Source organism: Rhincodon typus, chromosome 2 (assembly GCF_021869965.1).
Source record: "Rhincodon typus isolate 14 chromosome 2, sRhiTyp1.1, whole genome shotgun sequence".
NCBI lineage: Eukaryota > Metazoa > Chordata > Chondrichthyes > Orectolobiformes > Rhincodontidae > Rhincodon > Rhincodon typus.
Window position 1 is genome coordinate 9,042,395 of NC_063333.1, and position 19,378 is coordinate 9,061,772.

At 40.0% G+C, this 19,378-nt stretch overlaps 1 protein-coding gene across 3 annotated transcripts in view; it reads left to right on the forward strand.

Annotated features, from left to right (window-relative positions):
* Positions 1 to 2,378: 2,378 nt before the first annotated feature.
* nktr (natural killer cell triggering receptor) overlaps positions 2,379 to 19,378 on the forward strand; it is a 76,934-nt gene continuing 59,934 nt past the window's right edge. For 2 of the 3 annotated variants that reach the window (XM_048613135.1, XM_048613126.1), the window contains exons 1-4: positions 2,444 to 2,490; positions 6,322 to 6,366; positions 6,701 to 6,728; positions 7,116 to 7,203. Coding sequence is in view for 2 of the 3 variants with exons in the window: in XM_048613126.1 (XP_048469083.1) it covers positions 7,160 to 7,203 (44 nt within the window). In the remaining variant the exon portion in view is untranslated. Of the gene's footprint in view, positions 2,491 to 6,321; positions 6,367 to 6,700; positions 6,729 to 7,115; positions 7,204 to 19,378 lie in introns of all 3 variants that reach the window. The other variant, XM_048613112.1, reaches the window with a different exon arrangement.

The following is a 19,378-nucleotide window of genomic DNA, read 5'->3' on the forward strand; positions in this document are numbered from 1 at the left end:
CTTCTTTTTCCTGACCAGAGCTCCTCTCTGCTCCTATGATGCTGCTTGGCCTGCTGTGTTCATCCAGCCCTGCACCTTGTTGTCTCTAATACTGTAGGTGTAGCTTAGCTTTAGCTTTATTGTCACACGTACTCATTTAAGCACAGTGGAAAGTTTATAAGTTGCCACGTAGAGTGCCATCTTAGGTACAAAGGTACCTAGGTACAGATTCTTCAGTTACAGATTAGTTGCAGTGTAACAATGTCACTAGTATGACCATCACTAATAAAAGACAATCTAACCAGTGACCTTTGACATTCAAAGGTGTTAACCATCACTTGAATCCCCCACTATCAACATCCTGGGGGTTACCATTGATTGGAAACTCAGCTGGACTCACCACAGAAACACAGTGGCTACAAGAGCAAGTCAGAGGCTTGGAATGCCGTGGCGGGTAACTCGCCTCCTGACTCCCCAAAGTCAGTCAGCTATCTACAAGGCACTTGCCTGGATGAGTACAGCCCCAACAACACTGAAGAAGCTTGATACAATCCAGGACAAAGCAGCTCACTTGATTGGCATCACATCCACAAGCATCCACGCCCTCCTCCACAGACCCTCAGTAGTAGCACTGTGTACTATCTATAAGATGTACTGCAGAAATTCACCAAAGATCCTCAAACAGCACCTTCCAAACCCACAACCACTTCCATCTAGAAGGACAAGAGCAGCAAATATATGGGACCATCACCACCACCTTCAAGTTCCCCTCCAAGCTAATCACCATCCTGACTTGGAAACATATCACTGTTCCTTCATTGTCACTGGATCAAAATCCTGGAATTCCCTCCCTAATAGCATTGTGGGTCAACCTACAGCAGGAGGACTGTAATGGTTCAAGAAGGCATCTCACCACCACCTTCTCAAGGGCAATAAATGCTGGCCAGCCAGCAATGCCCCAATCCCTCAAAATGAATAAATGAGAAAAAACAAGGTGTTGTCTTAGGATTGTGCTGGCTACTCTGTACATAAGTTACAGAATGGAGAAATGAAGAAAAAAGAAGTTACGTTATAGCTATACAAATTATAACCATAGGTCAGAAAAACAAGAAGCAAAGCTAAAAAGGCAAATGTCACAGTCTCCGAGGGCTTTCCACAGCAGACCTGTGCAGGGGGCCTCCACGTGGTCTGACTGCTGGCTGTCACTATATTCTGCACTGGGCCACTGCCGCCATGCTTTGCACTGGGCTACTGGTTGCTGTCATCGCCGCTTTGGGTCGCTGGTGTCCTCACTTTGAGCTTGACTCCTCCTGGAATGGACGCTGATGTGCCATTTGCTTTCCTAATCACTTGCTGTATCTGCCTATCTACTTTCATTGACTGATGTAAAAGGACACCCACATCGCTTAGTGTATCCACACTTCCCACTGAAATAACTCCACAAAGTCTGGTAACCTGCCACCAAGTCACCCTTTGTTTACACTTAAAAAGTCCTAAAAAGATACTGGTCCAGCTCTGAGTAACAGGATGTCTTCACTCCTGTTTATATATGTCAGTCAGATTAACAACTCCAATTAGGAAACTCCTATTCTATGAAGTCCACCCGGCTGACCTCGTTACAGTCACTATACCCAGTATATTTCCTTTCTGTTTTACATGCCAAGGAGTCTAACTTCACACCGAGCCATATTGTACTGCATCTTCCATGTGTTTGCCCACTGTCTCCACTTGTCTAAGTCACCTTGAAATCCCCTTGCACCCTCCTCACAACTCAGTTCCTGCTCAACTTCGTATGACTGTGGTCTTATGGTCAGCAAACTTTGAAATGTTGCATTTCAATAGCTGGAACCCAAGCGGTACCCAACTAGTCACTGCCTGACATTCGGGAAAAGACTCATTTGTTCCCTCTCTCTGTTTCCTGACTGTCCATCAGTTTTTTTGATCCCTACCAATAGATTACCCCCATCCTATGTGCTTTAACATTACCCACTAACCTTTGAGGGACTTAATCAGAAGCCTTCTGAGTGGTGTAAGATTATCAGAATCATGTTCTGTCCACATAAAGGGTTAGTTCTGCAACTGTAAACTGTGATAAAATTGTTTTAAAAAAACAAAAAATCCTGCACAATACCCGGTTGTAATGTACTGAATGGTATATTGTAGAAATTGTTAGGTTATTCCTTAAGCATCTTTGTAATTATGCACACGTGTCCCAGAAGATTACAAACCCTCCTGTAGGTGTGTATTTGTAGAAGGATCTGGCTGATCTCTACTCTTTGCAGAGGGTACTGGAAATATTGTTGTTTAAAGGGAATTGCCCCATTCAGAAAAAAATTGAAACCTGCTGCAATGATGTTAGGGTTATCCTGTTTTGTGTATACTAACATTGTTTATCTCTCGCAGGTGAAAAAGGATTAGGAAAAAAAACTCGCAAGCAGCTTTGTTATAAGGGCTCCACATTCCATCGTATTGTAAAAGACTTTATGGTCCAAGGTGGTGACTTCAGTGAAGGTGGGAAATGTGTGATTTACATTCTGTATTAGTTGAACCGAAGTGTTGCCAAAGCAGCGATTTATTGTAATGTGGATTGTTGTTATGAAAGTCTCAGTGATATAACCATTTTTGTAAATTTTGACCACATATAAAGTGACTAAAAATGTGTTTAAGAGAGGGAGGTGATTTCCTTGAAGCCTTTTTTTTACAGCTATGATCTTGATCTTGAACTGTTATTGATTACAGATTGTTGTGTTGATACACATTAAACATTCCACCCCTGTCTATGTTCTGGGTACATGCAGTTAAATACTAGGAGCAAGAGTTCTGTGCCTAATTGGTATTGTTCCTGCCTCTGGGCTAGAAGGCCTAGATTCAAGCTTCGCCTACTCCAATGGTATGTCATTAAATGAATGAACAGGTTGATTTTAAAAAACAAGTTAGGCCAAATGGCTCATTCCTGCTCTATAAAGCCTACTCTGCCATTTTATCAAATCATGACTGGTCTGATAGGGCCTCAAGTCTGATTTGTTCATGAAAACCCCCACTGCGCATTGGTTTCTTTGTAAATCAAGGATCTACCGGCTCAGCCTTAAAAATATTCACTGATCCTGCTCCATTCTCTTTGGTGTGTCGAATTCTTTTCCCCAATTAGCCTTTGGGAGAAGCAAAATTCTCTTCACCTCCCGCCTTAAAAGGGCTACTCCTTATTTTCAAACTGTAATCCCTAGTTATATTCCCTCCCATAAGGAGAAACATTCTTTCAGTGTCCACCCTGTCAAGACCCCTCAAGCGCTTTTATGTTGCAATAAGGTCAGATGTTGTTCACCTCAGCTCCTAAGCAGGGATACAGGCCTAACCTGTTCAACTTTTCCTCTTAAGATTGCATCTGCATCCCAGGGGCACAGTCATGCATACTTGTATAAATATGCATCAGAATATTCACTTGCACTAACTTTCCAGCAAGTGGCCACCAGTGTGTTTTATCATTTTCCTGCCTTAGTCTTGGACAAAAGCCACTTGTAGCTTTCCAGCTGCCATCCTGCTGTGATGAGTGCAGTCCAGGCATTTGGCCCTGGGTCCTCCCATCCTTGTCACTTAGTCCTACTTTCACTTGTATCGTGCAAGTCCTATCCAGAAAGATATTCCCTTGATTACACTGACATAATATAAGGAGTATTGTTCATTCTGTCAATGGATTAGAATACCCCCTGCAATGAATGATGTTAAGGTATCTAAGGATGTGTGTGAGCTGTAATAAGTTTAAATTTTACATGGCCTTGCTTTGCTTTTAATTTTTTCTCCCCCATTTTCTCCCAGCCAGATTTGACATAGGTCCAATAAAATCCTACACCACATTGTGCGTACCATTGTGCTTTTCCTGTTTTCTGAAAAGTGTTTTCCCCAATTGGTCCCTTACATCTGTAAATTTACCAATTGTCTTGCAAAAAATTTATTTTTCAAGTATTTATCCAGATTCCTTTAGAAGTTACCATGGACTCTGCTGTCCACCATTCTTTGAGGGAATGCATCCTAAATAATCGTAGCCTGCTTTGTGTTGCTTTTAAAAAGAAAATCTCATCACACCTCTTGCTCTTTTGCCTTAAATTTCTTCCACCCTTCTGTCAGTAGGAGCAAATTCTCCTTATCTGCTCTAATCCTTTGTAACTATTTATAATGCGTCTTTTCCAGTTCCTCAGTGGGCATTGTTCACTGTATTCATTTCTACAGACCAAGAGGCCTCTGTTCTGTTCTTGGTCTGATATTTTCTAATCAAACTGTTCACAGATGTTTTGTACATTTTTGGAGCAGGGACCTGGTGGGATCTGAATCCTGGCCTCCTGACTCAGTCAGAAGTCACACGACACCAGATTATAGTCCACCAGGTTTATTTGAAATCACCAGCTTTCAGAGTGCTGCTCCTTCATCAGGTAACGTCCACTTGACGAAGGAGCAGCGCTCCAAAAGCTTGTGATTTCAAATAAACCTGTTGGACTATAACCTGGTTTAAAGTTTTGGCAAAGATCTGTAGCTCGAGTTGTGGGTGAGGTTGTTGACTTGCTCGCCGAGCTGGCTTGTTCTCGTTCAGAATTTCAATACCATGCTAGGTCACATTATTAATGGAGCCTCCGATGAAGCGGTGTTATTCTACTCCGCTTGGAATTTATACTGTCTGGTCCGTTATGGTGAGTAGTGTCATTTCCGGTTTTGATCTGTATGGGTTTGTATATAGGGTCCAATTCTATATGTTTGTTGATTGCATTACAGGTGGAGAACCATGCCTCTAGAAATTCCCGTGTGTGTCTATGTTTGGCTTGGACTACTATGGTTACCTTGTCCTGGTTAAACTAATGATCTTCATTGTCTGAATATACCGATATTAAGGAGACTTTGCAACGACCACACTGCTCACCATAACGGACCAAACAGTATAAATTCCAAGTGGAGTAGAATAACATTGCTTCATCGGAGGCTCCACTGATGATGTCACCTAACATGGTGATGAAACGTCTGAACGAGAGCAAGCCAGCTCGGCGAGCAAGTCAACAACCTCGCTGTCACCTGGTGTTGTGAGTCCTGACTCAGAGTTAGGGACACTACTATGGTGCCACAAGGACCCTCCCTTATCTACTCTATCAAATCTCCTTCATACTTTTGAACATCTGTATCCAACCTCCTGATATCCTTCTTTGTTCCAAATAGAATAACGCCAGCTTCTCTAGCCTGCCAACATACGGCATGGTGGCTCAGTGGTTAGCACTGCTGCCTCACAGCACCAGGGACCCGAGTTCGATTCCACACTTGGGTGACTGTCTGTGTGGAGTTTGCACATTCTCCCTGTGTCTGCGTGGGTTTCCTCCGGGTGCTCCGGTTTCCTCACACAGCCCAAAGATGTGCAGGTTAGGTGGATTGGCCATGCTAAATTGCCCTGTAGTGTTCAGGGATGTGTAGATTAGGTGGGTTATAGGGGGATGGGGATGGGTGGGATGCTCCAAACGTGGGTGTGGACTTGTTGGGCCAAAGGGCCTGTTGCCAAACTGTAGGGATTCTATGATGACTGAGAAGATAATATAACAAGATGAAGTTCTTCATCTGTGGCAAATATCCAGCATGACCCCTCCAAAGCTTTGCTGGCCATTTTAAGGTGAATTATACATAATTAGACACAAGACTTCAGCTGAGGCTCAATCAGTGGTTCATAGAAGTTTAGTTTCACTTCTTTGTTTTTGTACTCTTGTACCCCTGTTTATGTAATGAAGGATTACATAGGCTTCCTTTTTTAAAAGCAGCTTTATCAACATATCATACCAGCTCAAAGATTTGTTACTGAGAATTCCCACAGGACCTTCTTTCCCTGTGCCCCTCTTTGTACTATACATTGCATTGTTTTAATGTGTGTTGCATTTTCATTTTTTGATTAGCAAACAGTTGAACCTTATCACGGTCAATGGTGACTCAAGAAAGGAGAAATACTGCATTTTCCAATTGTGATAGAACAGGATATTCTTTTTCGGAATGGACAGTGTTTAACCAAGTTTCAATAAAGCACTTCCAGAGCCTTGTTCATGTTGATACTTGATTAATCTTTTTTTCGCAAGCATAAGATGGCAAGATTTGAGAAGCATTTGCAGTGATATGTTCTCATGCAACTGAAAGTAGAATAAAGAATGTTGGAAATGACGATCTTTTATAGCTTTTTGCGCATCTGCCTGCTGTGAACTGTACACTGCATATGGAAAGACATTGATCAATCCTAACTGCCTAGTTCCTGTGTAATGTACTTGTTATTAATTGTATAGAAACATTCAGTGTGGAGCGTAGCATTACTCATACACCTGTAATTCTTAGGTAATGGACGAGGAGGAGAATCTATTTATGGCGGATACTTTGAAGGTAGAGACATCTTTTTAATTTCATTACAAAGCCCAAATTAATCAGTTGATTTACTAAATAGAAGACTCCCTCTAACAATACGTGAATAGCATTGCTTTTAATTTCCTCACCTGTTGCATGTAGCTAGTGCTTGAAACGTTGCATGCACAAAATAGATGCATGAATTTGGGCTAATTGTTTCTTAGCGTGTTCACTGTTAACTACAAAAAAACTGAATTAAAAGGTAAATTATTATGCAGTAAGCTCGCAACTTGCAGCATGGAGGTTAGGCAATTTATTCATGAGAAAACCTATCATCCTGCCTAAAACTTTCAACATATTCTTTTATTTATAGAGAATGTGATCTTTTGCAAAATGAAAAGGTAAGAAAAAAAAGCTAAGTAACACAATTAAAACACACTCCCTTGCACCCTCCCCAGCAAGTACCATTATTGGCAGTGAGTTGATGGAATATATGGTCCAGTTTTCTTTATTGCTTGCAGACTTTAAAGAAAAACAAGACAAAGCACACACAAAGACACAAAAACAAATTGAAACTGCTCACCTAGAGCATTTAGTCCACTGGTAGCAGTACTGGTAATATAAGACAGTTTGAAATTTGTGTTCCTCCTCAACACAATATTTTAGTATAATGCTGCGGTGAGGCCTAAAGCAAGGCTGTTACTCTGTTGTTGGTGCAATTGGCAAATAAGACTACAGTCACTCTGTGGAGCCTCTCAAAGCTGACCAGCTCCTCCTTTCTTGCACAGATGAGAATTTTGTGCTCAAACACGACAGGGAGTTCCTGTTGTCAATGGCAAACAGAGGAAGAGATACAAATGGCTCCCAGTTCTTCATGTGAGTATGACTCTTTGTTACCTTAACAGCATCATATAGTGAAGTGCCATTCATCAGAAAGATGGTTATCCATATATATCAATGCCTGCACATGTTGAGCAATTTGCTTTTATTCCCAAATCTAACAAGTTCTTGGGACTAGGTAAAGTTTTCCAGTTTTGCATTCCATCATGTCATGTTAAGTGCAATTATATTTTGAGCTGCGGATTTGCTAAGTATTCTGGAACAGAAAGATGCCAAACAACCTTAGTTTTATTTTCACAAGGCCCAGTTTTGTAGTAACGGTCCAAATACTACCCTACCTTCCAGATTTGTCTTACCACTTTCGGGGGTTAAGGAAGGAATACGTGGACAAGAGATTTTCTGAACTGGCTACAGTTGTCCACATATTTTCAACCCCTTTGGGTAGTGTAGAAATGGAAGTGTAGCTTCTTTACAATGCATTCATGAAGTTCTAGGTGCGTACATTCATAAAGGCTGGTATTCAACTCTGAGATCACTGCAGAGAATTATGAAACAAAAGCAAAACACACTGGATACAGGAAATCTGAAATAAGAACCAAGTATAAAATACTGGAGAATCTCAAAAGGCCATGGAGCATCTGTAGAAAGAAACAGAGTTAACTCTTCAGATTGATAACCTCATCAGCCTACAATATGAAATCTTTCTGTTTGCACAGATGCTGGCTGATCTGATGAGTTTTTCTAGCTTTTAGGGTTCTTAATTATGAAACAAATCTCAAAAGCACAGATAGGCATTTCTAAACTTTTAAGAGAGTTTTAACATTTTCAGCATTCTGGTGCTTATTTTCTTCTCCCAAATTTCATTATTGTTTTATCTATATTTTCCTTATTTCTTGTTAATGCACTGCATTTGAATATTTGTGTGCATCATTAATTTAAATATGTGTAAATGCTTGTCTGTTTTCCTGAGGCAGTATCCAGTGGGTAAATTTCTTGAAATGAAGAAACTGGAGTGGGCCATTCAAGCTTGCTGCACCATTCAATAAGTTCATAGCTAATCTGGTTGCAGTCTGAACTCAACCTTCCTGTTTGCAGTCCCCACCCCAACCATACAAGTCCTGACTCCTCTGTCTATCAAAAAACATAATCCAACTCATGCTTCAGCTTATTTATTGACCCTGCCTCTGATGCAATCTACAGAAGATAATATCATGTACTAATGACCTCAGAGAAAAAAAAAATCTCCCTTTCTTATTCTTAAATTGTGACCTCTAGTTCTACTCTTGCTATACAAGAGGAAAAAGAAGGTCCCTTCAAGATCCTGTAAACTTCAAAATAATGCAATTTAAATACCTCTGGCTACAATTTGGTGCTGAAGGCCATTTTTCCAGCCACTCAAGACTGGGACATAAACAATTGGCCTAATGCTATAATACTGAACTGGTCAGTATAAGGAGTACTGCATATTATAATGCTGAGCTGGTCACTGTAGCAAGTTCCACGTTTTGTGTTTGTGGAATTAGATGGTCAGATCCAGGGAAACAACGCAGGAACTGCAGTGAATCTCAGAAGTTCTTAAAAGGGACTCCCGTTTTTCAGCATTCACTGCTCACAACGCAGTCTCCTCTACATCGGGGAAATGAAGTGTAGACTGGATGACTGCTTTGCAGAACATCTACATTCTGCCTGCAAAAAAGACCCTAAGCTTCCAGTTGCCTGCCAGTTTAACACAGCACCCTGTTCCCTGGCCAGCGTCTCTGTTTCAGGCTTGCTGCAGTGTTCCAGCGAAGCACAGGGCAAGCTGGAAGAACAACAGCTCATTTTCCGCTTGGGGACCCTGCAGCCCTCCGGACTCCATATCAAATTCAATAATTTTAGGGCCTGAACTCTCCGATGGCCGAACCCCCGCCCCCACACACCAGGCCTTGTTTTCACATTCCCTCCATTACACACGACGTATTGTTAGCTACTAACAGTCTCCACTAACAGCTGCTCACCCTCCTGGCCAGATCATTGTCTACTCCTGTGTCTGTCCAACTGCTCTTCCCTCTCTCTGGGCTCTATCCCCACCTATCATTTACTCTTTACCCACTCCCCCGACCCTATCTGCTGCATATAAACCAATCTTTTCCTAGCTACCATTAATTCTGAGGAAGGGTCACTGGACCCGAAACATTAATTCTGATTTCTCTTTACAGATGCTGCCAGACTTGCTGAGTTTTTCCAGCAACTTCTGTTTTACATAGGATAAATATTAGCCAGTGCACTAGAGAAAACTCCCTTCCAAACTAATCCTGTGGGATCTTTTGCATTTAACTGAGGATATGGACAAGGGCTTCAGTTAGCACTCGTCTAAAATGCTCACATAGTCCAGCATTGCTTCGTACTGTGTTGAAATGTAGACTAGATTTTGTGCTCTGGTGTTTAGAGTGGAACCTGACTCTAAATCTTCTGACTCCAAGGCAATGTGACCGAGCTGGAATCTCTTAAATTAAACATTGCATTTCCCCTTCATTCTTCGTAGCATGAATAACTTAAAAGATATGTAATTTCACAATATGTAGTCTCATTGCTATGCAAACAACGACTGGCAGCAAGCAGAAACAGGGAGATTTTTCTGTCCCTGAGTGTAAAGTCAAATGATCTGATCTCGAGGTGCCCTTGATTCAGTTACCACGATATTAGTGATTTACCTATTCTGAACTATTTTGTATCTGGATTATTAAATCTTGGGGAATCCCAACAGTTAATAATTTCCTTTGTTGCAAGTACGCAAAGGGATCTGAGCAGTAGACAGCCAAATATTGAAGTCATTCTTATCTTGCAGGAAGCCAATGGAAAGTCGAGAGTCATTTTGCAGTATCTTCCTTGGTATCTCAGTCCGGGTTCAACTGATAACATAAGCACAAATGCCACATTGAATATTCCTCAATTAACTACTAAACATTTACAGTCTAGATTTAACTGTAGCACATGCCATCACCAAATTGATCTTCCTATTATTTAGGAAACATCCTCACTCCTTAATTTATAACGCTTTTGTTAAGCTGCTGTGGTGCACAGAGAATGCAAAATGTAGAATGATTTGTTACTTACCTAATAGAAGTTTCTTTGCATAAGACACATTATCAAAATGCTACGACCTTCTCTATGTAAGTGTAGTTTTTTTGCATGCAGTGGAGGGAGAAGAGTTGATCTTCGCTAATTTCAGTTTAACTTGAGACCAATGTGAACTGCCCCAGTGATGCAGATCTCGGGTATTTATATAGCATATAGGATATAGGATATATGATATGGAGACTGGCCATTCGGCCATGCAGTCATGGCTTCCTATCTTTTTAACTTCTGTCCAAACATCTTCATATTGTCTCTTATTCTGTTGTCTTCTGCTGTCCAAGTTATTAATTTATGCCTCTCTTCTAACCTGAAATTTACTAACCTAAATCTTAAATCCCTTTTGTATTTAATCAGCCACTTGTGTTTTTTTTGGCAGTAATTATTATCTTTTACTCTGAACACAGTTTTAAATGTTTTCCATCTTTCTACACTATTGTTTGCCAATATATTTACCCATTTCTATTCCAGAGTTCCATTGGTAACCCACCAAAATCAGCTTTCTCCAGTCTATTACCTCACTTTTTGTCATTGTTATGTCCTTTTTTTACCATCTTAAAATGTATTATGTTGCTGTATATTTTTGCCTGGATGTTCCCTTACTTTAACTTCTCTCATTGTGGAAAAGTGTGGAAACTCACTTGGTATCAAAAGGTTTTGTTTTGAGTTTCATCCCCATAGCAAGCAGATCACATCAGCATGTCTCTGAGCTGAGCTACTTCTGAACTTGCCAATTTTATTTCAAGTTAAAGAAGACATTTTAAAACCTTACTGTCTTGTAAAGCCCAGTGTTCATAAAAAAGGGTAGTAGAATTTGTCACAAGTGATTCAGGATTTCCTCTTTCAAAGAGCTTATCATACATTTCTATACCAATTAACCATGTTTTTATATTGTTATCCTGTGTATTGTCCTCCAGAAGTTTGATAAAGCAATTGGATACTTTGAATTAAGTCCCAATATCTCGGCTTCATCTGAAGTCACAATAGTAATATAACACCATTGTCTCAGTCAAGTCTTTAAAACTTCAAACCCCTGCAAAATTAACAAAGGTGCACATTTCTGGCAGTACAATTCTTATGTAAATTTGTGTATTTGAATTTGATTGTTTTAAAAGGACACTGATTTTTTTCCTAAATATTGAATGTACAGCACAAAAATATATGCCTCCTCCCACCCCACTTCATCCAACCTGATTAGCATAACCTTTAATTCCTTTCTTCTTTTTGCGTGTATATATCTTCCCTGTAAATGGATCTTGTTTCTTGCATCAGAAATATAAATTACTGGAAACACTAAGCAGGTCTGGCAACATCTGTAGAGAGAAAGCGGAATTAATGTTTCGTGTCTAGTGACCCTTCTTCAGAAAATAAAATCCTTGGGTGAGTAGAACATGTTCTGAAGAAGGGTCACTGGATTTGAAACTTTAATTCAGCTTTCTCTCCACAGATGCTGCCAGACCTTTGGAGCTTTTTCAGCAATTTCTGTTTTTGTTTCTGATTTCCAGCATCTGCAGTTGTTTTGTTATTACCTCCTTGTGGTAGCAATTTTTGTAATCTTTCCATGCTTTATGTATTCTGTCTTCCCTGTTGGATTATTGATAACAAAGAAGTTTATCAAAAATTACAGAGGGATCTTGATCAGATGGGGAAGTGGGCTGAGGATTGGCAAATACAATTCAATACAGATAAGTATGAGGTGTTGCACTTTGGCAAGTCAAACCAAGGTAGGACTTATAAAGTAAATGGTAAGGTCCTGAGGAATATGGTGGAACAGAGGGACTTAGGAGTACAAGTACATAGTTTGTTGAAAGTGGCATCACATGTGGACAGGGTGGTGAAGAAGGCATTTAGCATGCTGGCCTTCATCAGTCGAGGCATTGAATGTAGGAGTTGGGACGTTATGTTACAGTTGCATAAGACATTGGTGAGGTCGCACTTGGAGCCTTGTGTACAGTTTTGGTCACCCTGTTATAAGAAAGACATAGTTAAACTGGAAAGTGTGCAAAGAAAATTTACAAGGATGTTGCCAGGACTCATAGGCCTGAGCTATAGGGAGAGGTTGGCCAGGATAGGACTGTATTCCTTGGAATGTAGGAGAATGAGGGGTGACCTTATTGAAGCATACAAAATCATGAGGGGCATAGAAAGCATGAATGCATATAGTCTTTTTCGCAGGGATGGGGAATTGAAAACTAGAGAGCATAGGTTTAAGGTGAGAGGGGGAAGATTTAAGAAGGACCTGAGGGGCAACTTCTTCACGCAGAGGGTGGTGCATATATGGAACAGGCTGCCAGAGAAAGTGGTTGAGGCAGGTACAATAACAACATTTAAAAAGCATTTGGATAGGTTATTGGATTAGAAAGGTTTAGAGGGATATGGACCAAATACGGGCAATTGGAACTGGCTGAGGGGGCACCATGGACCAGCTTGGGCCGAAGGGCCTGTTTCCATGCTGTATTACTCTATGACTCTACTGCTGACTATCTAATACATATGAGTTCTAGTTTTTGCCTCTACAAAATAAGACCATCTTTTCAGACTCCTTTAACAATTTTAAGGACCTCTAGCAACATGCCCTTCACTGATCTGTCTTCTGTTTTCCAGAGAAAAGAGTTACAGACAGTTGGTCTAGTCAGTTGGTTATAACCTCTCAGTTCTTTGTGAATTCTGTAAAGATTCTAATGACTTTCGATGTAGGAAAGCCCCCCCACCCCACCTCCTCCTCCTGCGTCCAATTAGATTGAGTCACTAAGTCTAGTCTACTCACCCAAAGGTTTTATTTTCTGAAGTGCATCACTGGCTCCAAAACTCAGCTTTCTCTTCACAGGTGCTGCCAGACCTGCTGTGTTTTTCCAGCAATTTCTGATTATGTGTCAAGGGTTTTATTTGTTCGGTAAACTGTTCTCTCCAATTTGGAGTAATAATGCTACTGGATGATTTCATTATAAATACACCAGCCAGAATAGTAATTAACAAGATCCTAATTTTAACCTATGGCCTGTCATGTCACATGATCTCTTCTGTTGATTTAAAAGAATGGGACCAAGAAATCAATTAGGACGGGGCCGTACTGTGTGTGGCCAAAAGTAAATTCTAAGCTCAGGTGTGTGTCGTCTCCCTTGACACTGGGTGACAGTTCATACTTGAAAGAGTGGTCACTAAGAGTGATGTATTGCTGTTCCACACAAAATCAGACCCTGAAGTGAGTTAAGTTCTTGGGGACCCCTGAACACTTTGTACCGTACAAAATTGAGTGACAGGAGAATACTTTCTGATCGGTCAGATCTGCCCCAGAATCATTTTCTCTCTGACCTCCCTGGATGTCATAACCAGACTTCAGGATTACATCTACCAAGTATTGGCTATAAAGATTCTTACCTTCTCTAAGAAGTAATTTTCATCCTAGTCAAGAGTCAGCTCCTTCTTGAAGACCGTTCAGAGAATCAACAGACAATGCACCTACAGATAATATGTTCTAGAGGAATATTATTCGATCCTCTAGTTATCATTTGGTTCTTTATAGAATCGTCTCTTAAGTATGTGCTGCTCTAAACTAATTAGAACAAAGTCCTGAACCTAGCTGAGGTTCTTTCAATAGTAATCAGTTATAGTTTTTCTTTAGGCCATTTCCAAGGTCACAGTATCACCAATATAGTGTTTTAGATGTGGTTTAACCAGAGACCTGTAAAGTGACAGAACAGTATCCTTTTACTTTATACTAAATAGTTTGATTTATAAGTCCCATAAATCCCAATACACTGTTTGTTTAATCTAGAGCTTCTCTACATGACCGTGAACCTTCAGTGATCTGTGCACATTAGCACAAGTATAGTTTTGTTTCTCAATCTCTTTTGGCATTGCTCCCTGCAAATTATGCATGTAATCAGCATTGGCCCTATTTAGATGCATGTTACTCTGTTTATCCAAGTTATTTGCCATTGGGTGGCCCACTTCTCTTGCACATTTAAATCTCTCTGCACATCTCTCCTGTTTGAACCTTTTCCCCAGATTTTGGTTTTATCTGCAAACTTGTTGATTATAAACCCAACAAAGCTGCACTTGTCATTCAACAAAACAAAGCAAACCAGATTTCTCCACTTATTCATTTAATGTTTGAAAGGCTGGAAAACCTAACATTGGTTTCCAATTCTTAATCGTTCTTCAAAAGGTGGTGGTGAATCTCTGCAGTCTGGGTGGTGTAGTTTCACCCATAGTATTCTTAGTTCGGGAGTCCCAAGATTTTGACCTGGCAATAAAGGTGGATCAGCACTATATTCCAGGTGAGGACGGTCTATGTCATAGTGTCCCTGTGCATCAGCTACCCTTGTCCACCTAAAAGTAGATGTTAGATTGTTTGGCAACTATTGAAGGAGTCTTGACAAGTTGCGACATTGCATCTTGTAGATGGTGTTAACTGCTGTCACTCTACGCCAGTGGTGGACGGAGTGGATGTTTAATATGGGTGGGAGAGCCAATCAAACAGGCTACTTTGTTGTGGGCAGTGTCGGCATTCTTTAGTGTTGTTGGACCTGCACTCATCCAGGAAAATTAGGCGTATTCCATAGCACTTTCATTTGTGTCTTGTAGATAGTAGAAATGTGAAAAGGAAGAACCAAGGCAATATGAGAAAAATTGCCTTCAGAGAATCTTACATCCAGAGTCAAGTCAGAGTATAATATCATTACAAATTAGGAACATTTTCACTCTAATTCTAAGCTTCAATCTGTACATGAAAAATGTACAATAGTATGGAATCTCTTTTTAGTCCAAAGTTTAATTTTCCTGTGTTCAGATATTCCAATTTAGTTGTAATAAGACTCAAGCCTGTGAAACCTATTCTTCTGGCATTTTTCTGCTGTGATTTCCTTTGATGTACCTAAGATGTTTAGCAACTTGAGATTTTCCCGGTGGAAATTATATTCATGAAATTATCAAATTCATTTTTAACCCTCATGACGATAAGTTTGAATTCACCCCCGCCATCTCCATTATTCAGTATCTGGATGTATCCATTCTCTGTTGGGTTTGGCTAATATCCGTAATGTTCTTGCACTTTAATTTACATCTTTCTCAATTAAATGAAATGAATGGCACCTCACTATATCTTTATTTTGCATCTGTCACTCAAAGGTAGGTTGGTAAATCATGTGCATCTGAACTCATATACATTGCCTTTATTTTCTTCCTTGTAATGAATTCATTACCAAGAAATATATAAACGCAGGCTTCTAATTAATTGATTAACATATTTTGAGGGGGAAAAGTTGCATTATTCTGATGTTTTTTTACAAAAAATTCACCTAGAAGCTAATCTCTAAAGGGCTCTAAAATTTCCATGTGTTGTTACCTATAATTGATAGGCGAAGTGTTTTGAGTGGATTATGCCAGTGGTATACTACTTTGTAGTGCCAAAGGCATCAATTTTACAAAGATAGGAAGTTCAGAGAAAAATAACCAAGAGTATATTACTATAAATTATTTACATTTAATTGTTAATACCCATTTCTATTTTAAACAAAAATACCAGTTGTTAGTTGGACTTTCTCCTATGTAGAACGTAAAGTATCAATGTATTGCAAGTCACTTGATTTAAGTGAATAGCATTCAGTTATGCTGCTTATATGACTTAGCTAGGACAAACTTTGGTTCTAAGTAGTACAGATAGAAAATAATAACCGTACACGCATCATTATCATGACCATTCAATAGTGAAACTAGTGTGAATGGAATATTAAATAATCTGTCTCACGTTGTAGAACAAAATATCATGTTCTAAATTTGATTTTGTGAGGCTTATCCAAATAGATGCAAATAATTAAAGTTGGGAGTAATGCTCTGCTAGGATACTGATTGAGAATAAGAGTACAGTTTTTATATGTGTGTGACCTTATATCAAGGGTTGAAATAGTATCTGATGACTAAGCCTGAACTATCTGCTATGTTGACAGGCAAATTTATTGATTGAGTTAGTTGAGCATTATTTAATATTGCAACTTCATTTTGTGAGCATTCATTTTCCCTTTTTTTTGATTATTTATTCATGTAATGTGGACATTGCTGGCTATGCCAGTATTTTCATTGCCCATCCTTAATTACCCTGGACCACTGCAGTCCATGTGGTGTAGATATATCCACAATGCTGTCAGGGAGGGAATTCCAGAATTTTGACCAAGCCAGTATGAGGGTATGGTAGTGTAGTTCCAAGGTGCATGCCTTGGAGGGGGAAGTTGCAGATGGTGATGTTCCTATTGCATCGCTGTCAGGTGGACGGCCTGTTGAATGACCATCTGGAGCACCAAACATAGTCAATCTGCATATAGCAATGGGGCTGTAAAGTGAAGACTACTAGTCAAACTCACTATTTTCTTGTAAACTAATCTTAAGATTTAAGTGAGTGCCAGATTAATCTTGAAATGGAACACAGTGAAGATGCAATAAAATTAGTTGGAATTAACTTTAAGTATTTTAGACAATCTGAAGGAAATATACATTTCATGTACTTTTTTCTAAGAAAATAGTGAAAGAAGACCAGGGGGAAATGGTCCTGAGTAGTACATGTTTTAATAAAGTTGTTAGCTGCACAGCTATCTCATTGGGCCTAAAAAAATCTATCACAGTGTGCTTGAGCCAAATCTGTGGTTGGTGGAATAGACCTAAGGGAATAGAGTACAGTATGGGTTCAGTATGATCATGATGTGAGGGGGTGGGAGTGGAAGTATAAAACTGAGCTAGAAGATTAGTTATGCTCGTGTTGAATGGCAGAGAGGGCTTAATGGGCCAAGTGGTCTACTGTTGCACCTGTTTTCTATGTGGGATAAGGTCTACTCCTCACACAAATGATAGATGCTGCCACAGACTCATTGACTCATGCTGTGTGTTTCCATATCATAACATGTAGCTCTGAGAGACTAATTTATTTGATTTGTTGATAGTTGCCTTCTATTAAAGCTGCAATAGATATTAGCAGTAGTGAATTGGATATGAAGGAAAAAAATGGCAGGGCTATGGCAACCCAGCAGGGAGTAAGATTTACAAAGAGCCAGCGCAGTCACTTTGTAAAATGGACCAAACGGCCTACTCCTGGGTTGTATCTATAATCAATCTCATTGAAAACAAGAAGAACTTTACCTGGTAGCATCCAGATGTTTAAGGACTTGTGGGTTGTATGATTACATTGACAGTATGTCAGTTTAGCACTGATCAGGCCTGAGCTTTAAATGTTTTACTGCAAAGAATAAATCAAAAATAGCATGCACTCTGTGGAATTCCCCGTACATTCCCCTGCATCTATGCGATAGCGCAGCTGGAAATATGTGTTAGTTTGTGTGTGTATTAGTATAAACTTTAAACTGTTAAGGGCAGGAAGCTTGTTAATGAATGCTTGGGTCATGACTAGACTTTAGTTGGAAGATCATTCACTGATCGCAGCACCAGGGTGACTGTCTGTGTGGAGTTTGCACATTCCCCTGGGGTCTGCGTGGGTTTCCTCCAGGTGCTCCGGTTTCCTCCTCCACCCCAAAGATGTGGAGGTTAGGTGAATTGGTCATGTTAAATTGTCTAGTAGTGGCCAGGATTTGCAGGCTCTATGTAGTTTAGCCATGGAGAATGCAGGGTTATAGGCATAGATGAGGGGAGTGGGTCTGAGTGGGATGCTGTTTGGAGGATGGGTGCAGACTCGGGCTGAATGTCCTGCTTCCACACTGTAGGGATTTTGAGATTCAATGAGAAATTTCAGGAGCTAAGTAGATACTTTAACCCTTCATACCTCTATTCATCGTTCTTACTTATTTATGGTGTGTGAAGGGTGCAGTGCCCCTTGCACCCATGATTTTAATTTGCTACAGGCCAGCATCCAGTCAAACAGCATTACTTATTACGAAATGAGAGTGGCCTGAGACAAAGGCACTAAATCCTTCATAGACTGATAAACTGACCGTAATAGTAATGAGCTTATTATGCTGATTTCAACGACATTTATATTCAGTAGTGAGGGTATTTGCATGCGTTTATCTTATTAATCTCCAGCTAACACTTGGAGTTGGTGACCTGTCATTGTGACAGTTGAAACAAACATAGCACTGTGGAACTCAAGTAATGTTGTGACATGCATTGAACAAGATGTTTATCATGATGAGGAATTGGGTTCTGATGTATTGATTCTACTTCCCAATCAGCTGCTGCCAATCTTATTTCCAAATTAGATACTGCAGGTCTTCCAGTACTTTCATTTTATTTCATCCCATGTTAAAACTGCAGAAAACAGGAGTGGAATTCACATCTACAGGCAAAAGAGATACGAGTTAGAATGAAAGGGAAGGAAAAGCGGAGAATACAAAAGCAAAAGCGATTTAGGTAATAGGAAAGAGGCTAACATAGAGCAACAAAGGCTGGTATGAGGGAGAGGAGGAAAACAAGATATTAGGAAAATGAGTCAGATATCAGTCCATTATTTGAAAGAACGTGGAAGTGTTTTATTAAGTAAGAGCTGAACCTCAGCAGGAATGAGGAATAGAGTGAAATATTTTAGTCAAGAGGAGCGGTTATTGAAGGTCTGATGTATATGGCGTGGCAGAAGAATTGAGAGAGAGAGAATGTTGGACATGGTAACTGAAGACTCTTAAATTAGAAAGACATAAGAGAACAAGGAGTTCACTAAAGGTTCACCAAACCTGTACCTGGGATGTCTGGACTATACTGCAAAGAGAGATTGGGCAAACTGGGCCTATATTTTCTAGAGTTTCGAAGAATGAGAGGTGATCTCATTGAAACCTACAAAATATTTGAAGAAAAGACAGATGTAGGTAAGATGCTTCCCATGGTTGTGGAGTCTGGAAGGAGGGAACACAGTTTAGAAATAAGGAGGAGTAGCATTTAGAGCTGAGATGATCATTTTTTGTTTACTCAGAGGGTTGTGAATCTTTGAAATTTTCTACCCCAGAGGTTAGAGATTGATGATCAAAAATCCCTCATCTGGACAAAAGGCATAGAAGTGTTTAGTTAACTATGGTCATGTTAAATAAGGCACAGGCTGAACGGCCTACTCCTATTCCTGTGTTCCTTATTGAGGATTCAAGAGAGCTGCGTATAATTGCAGATA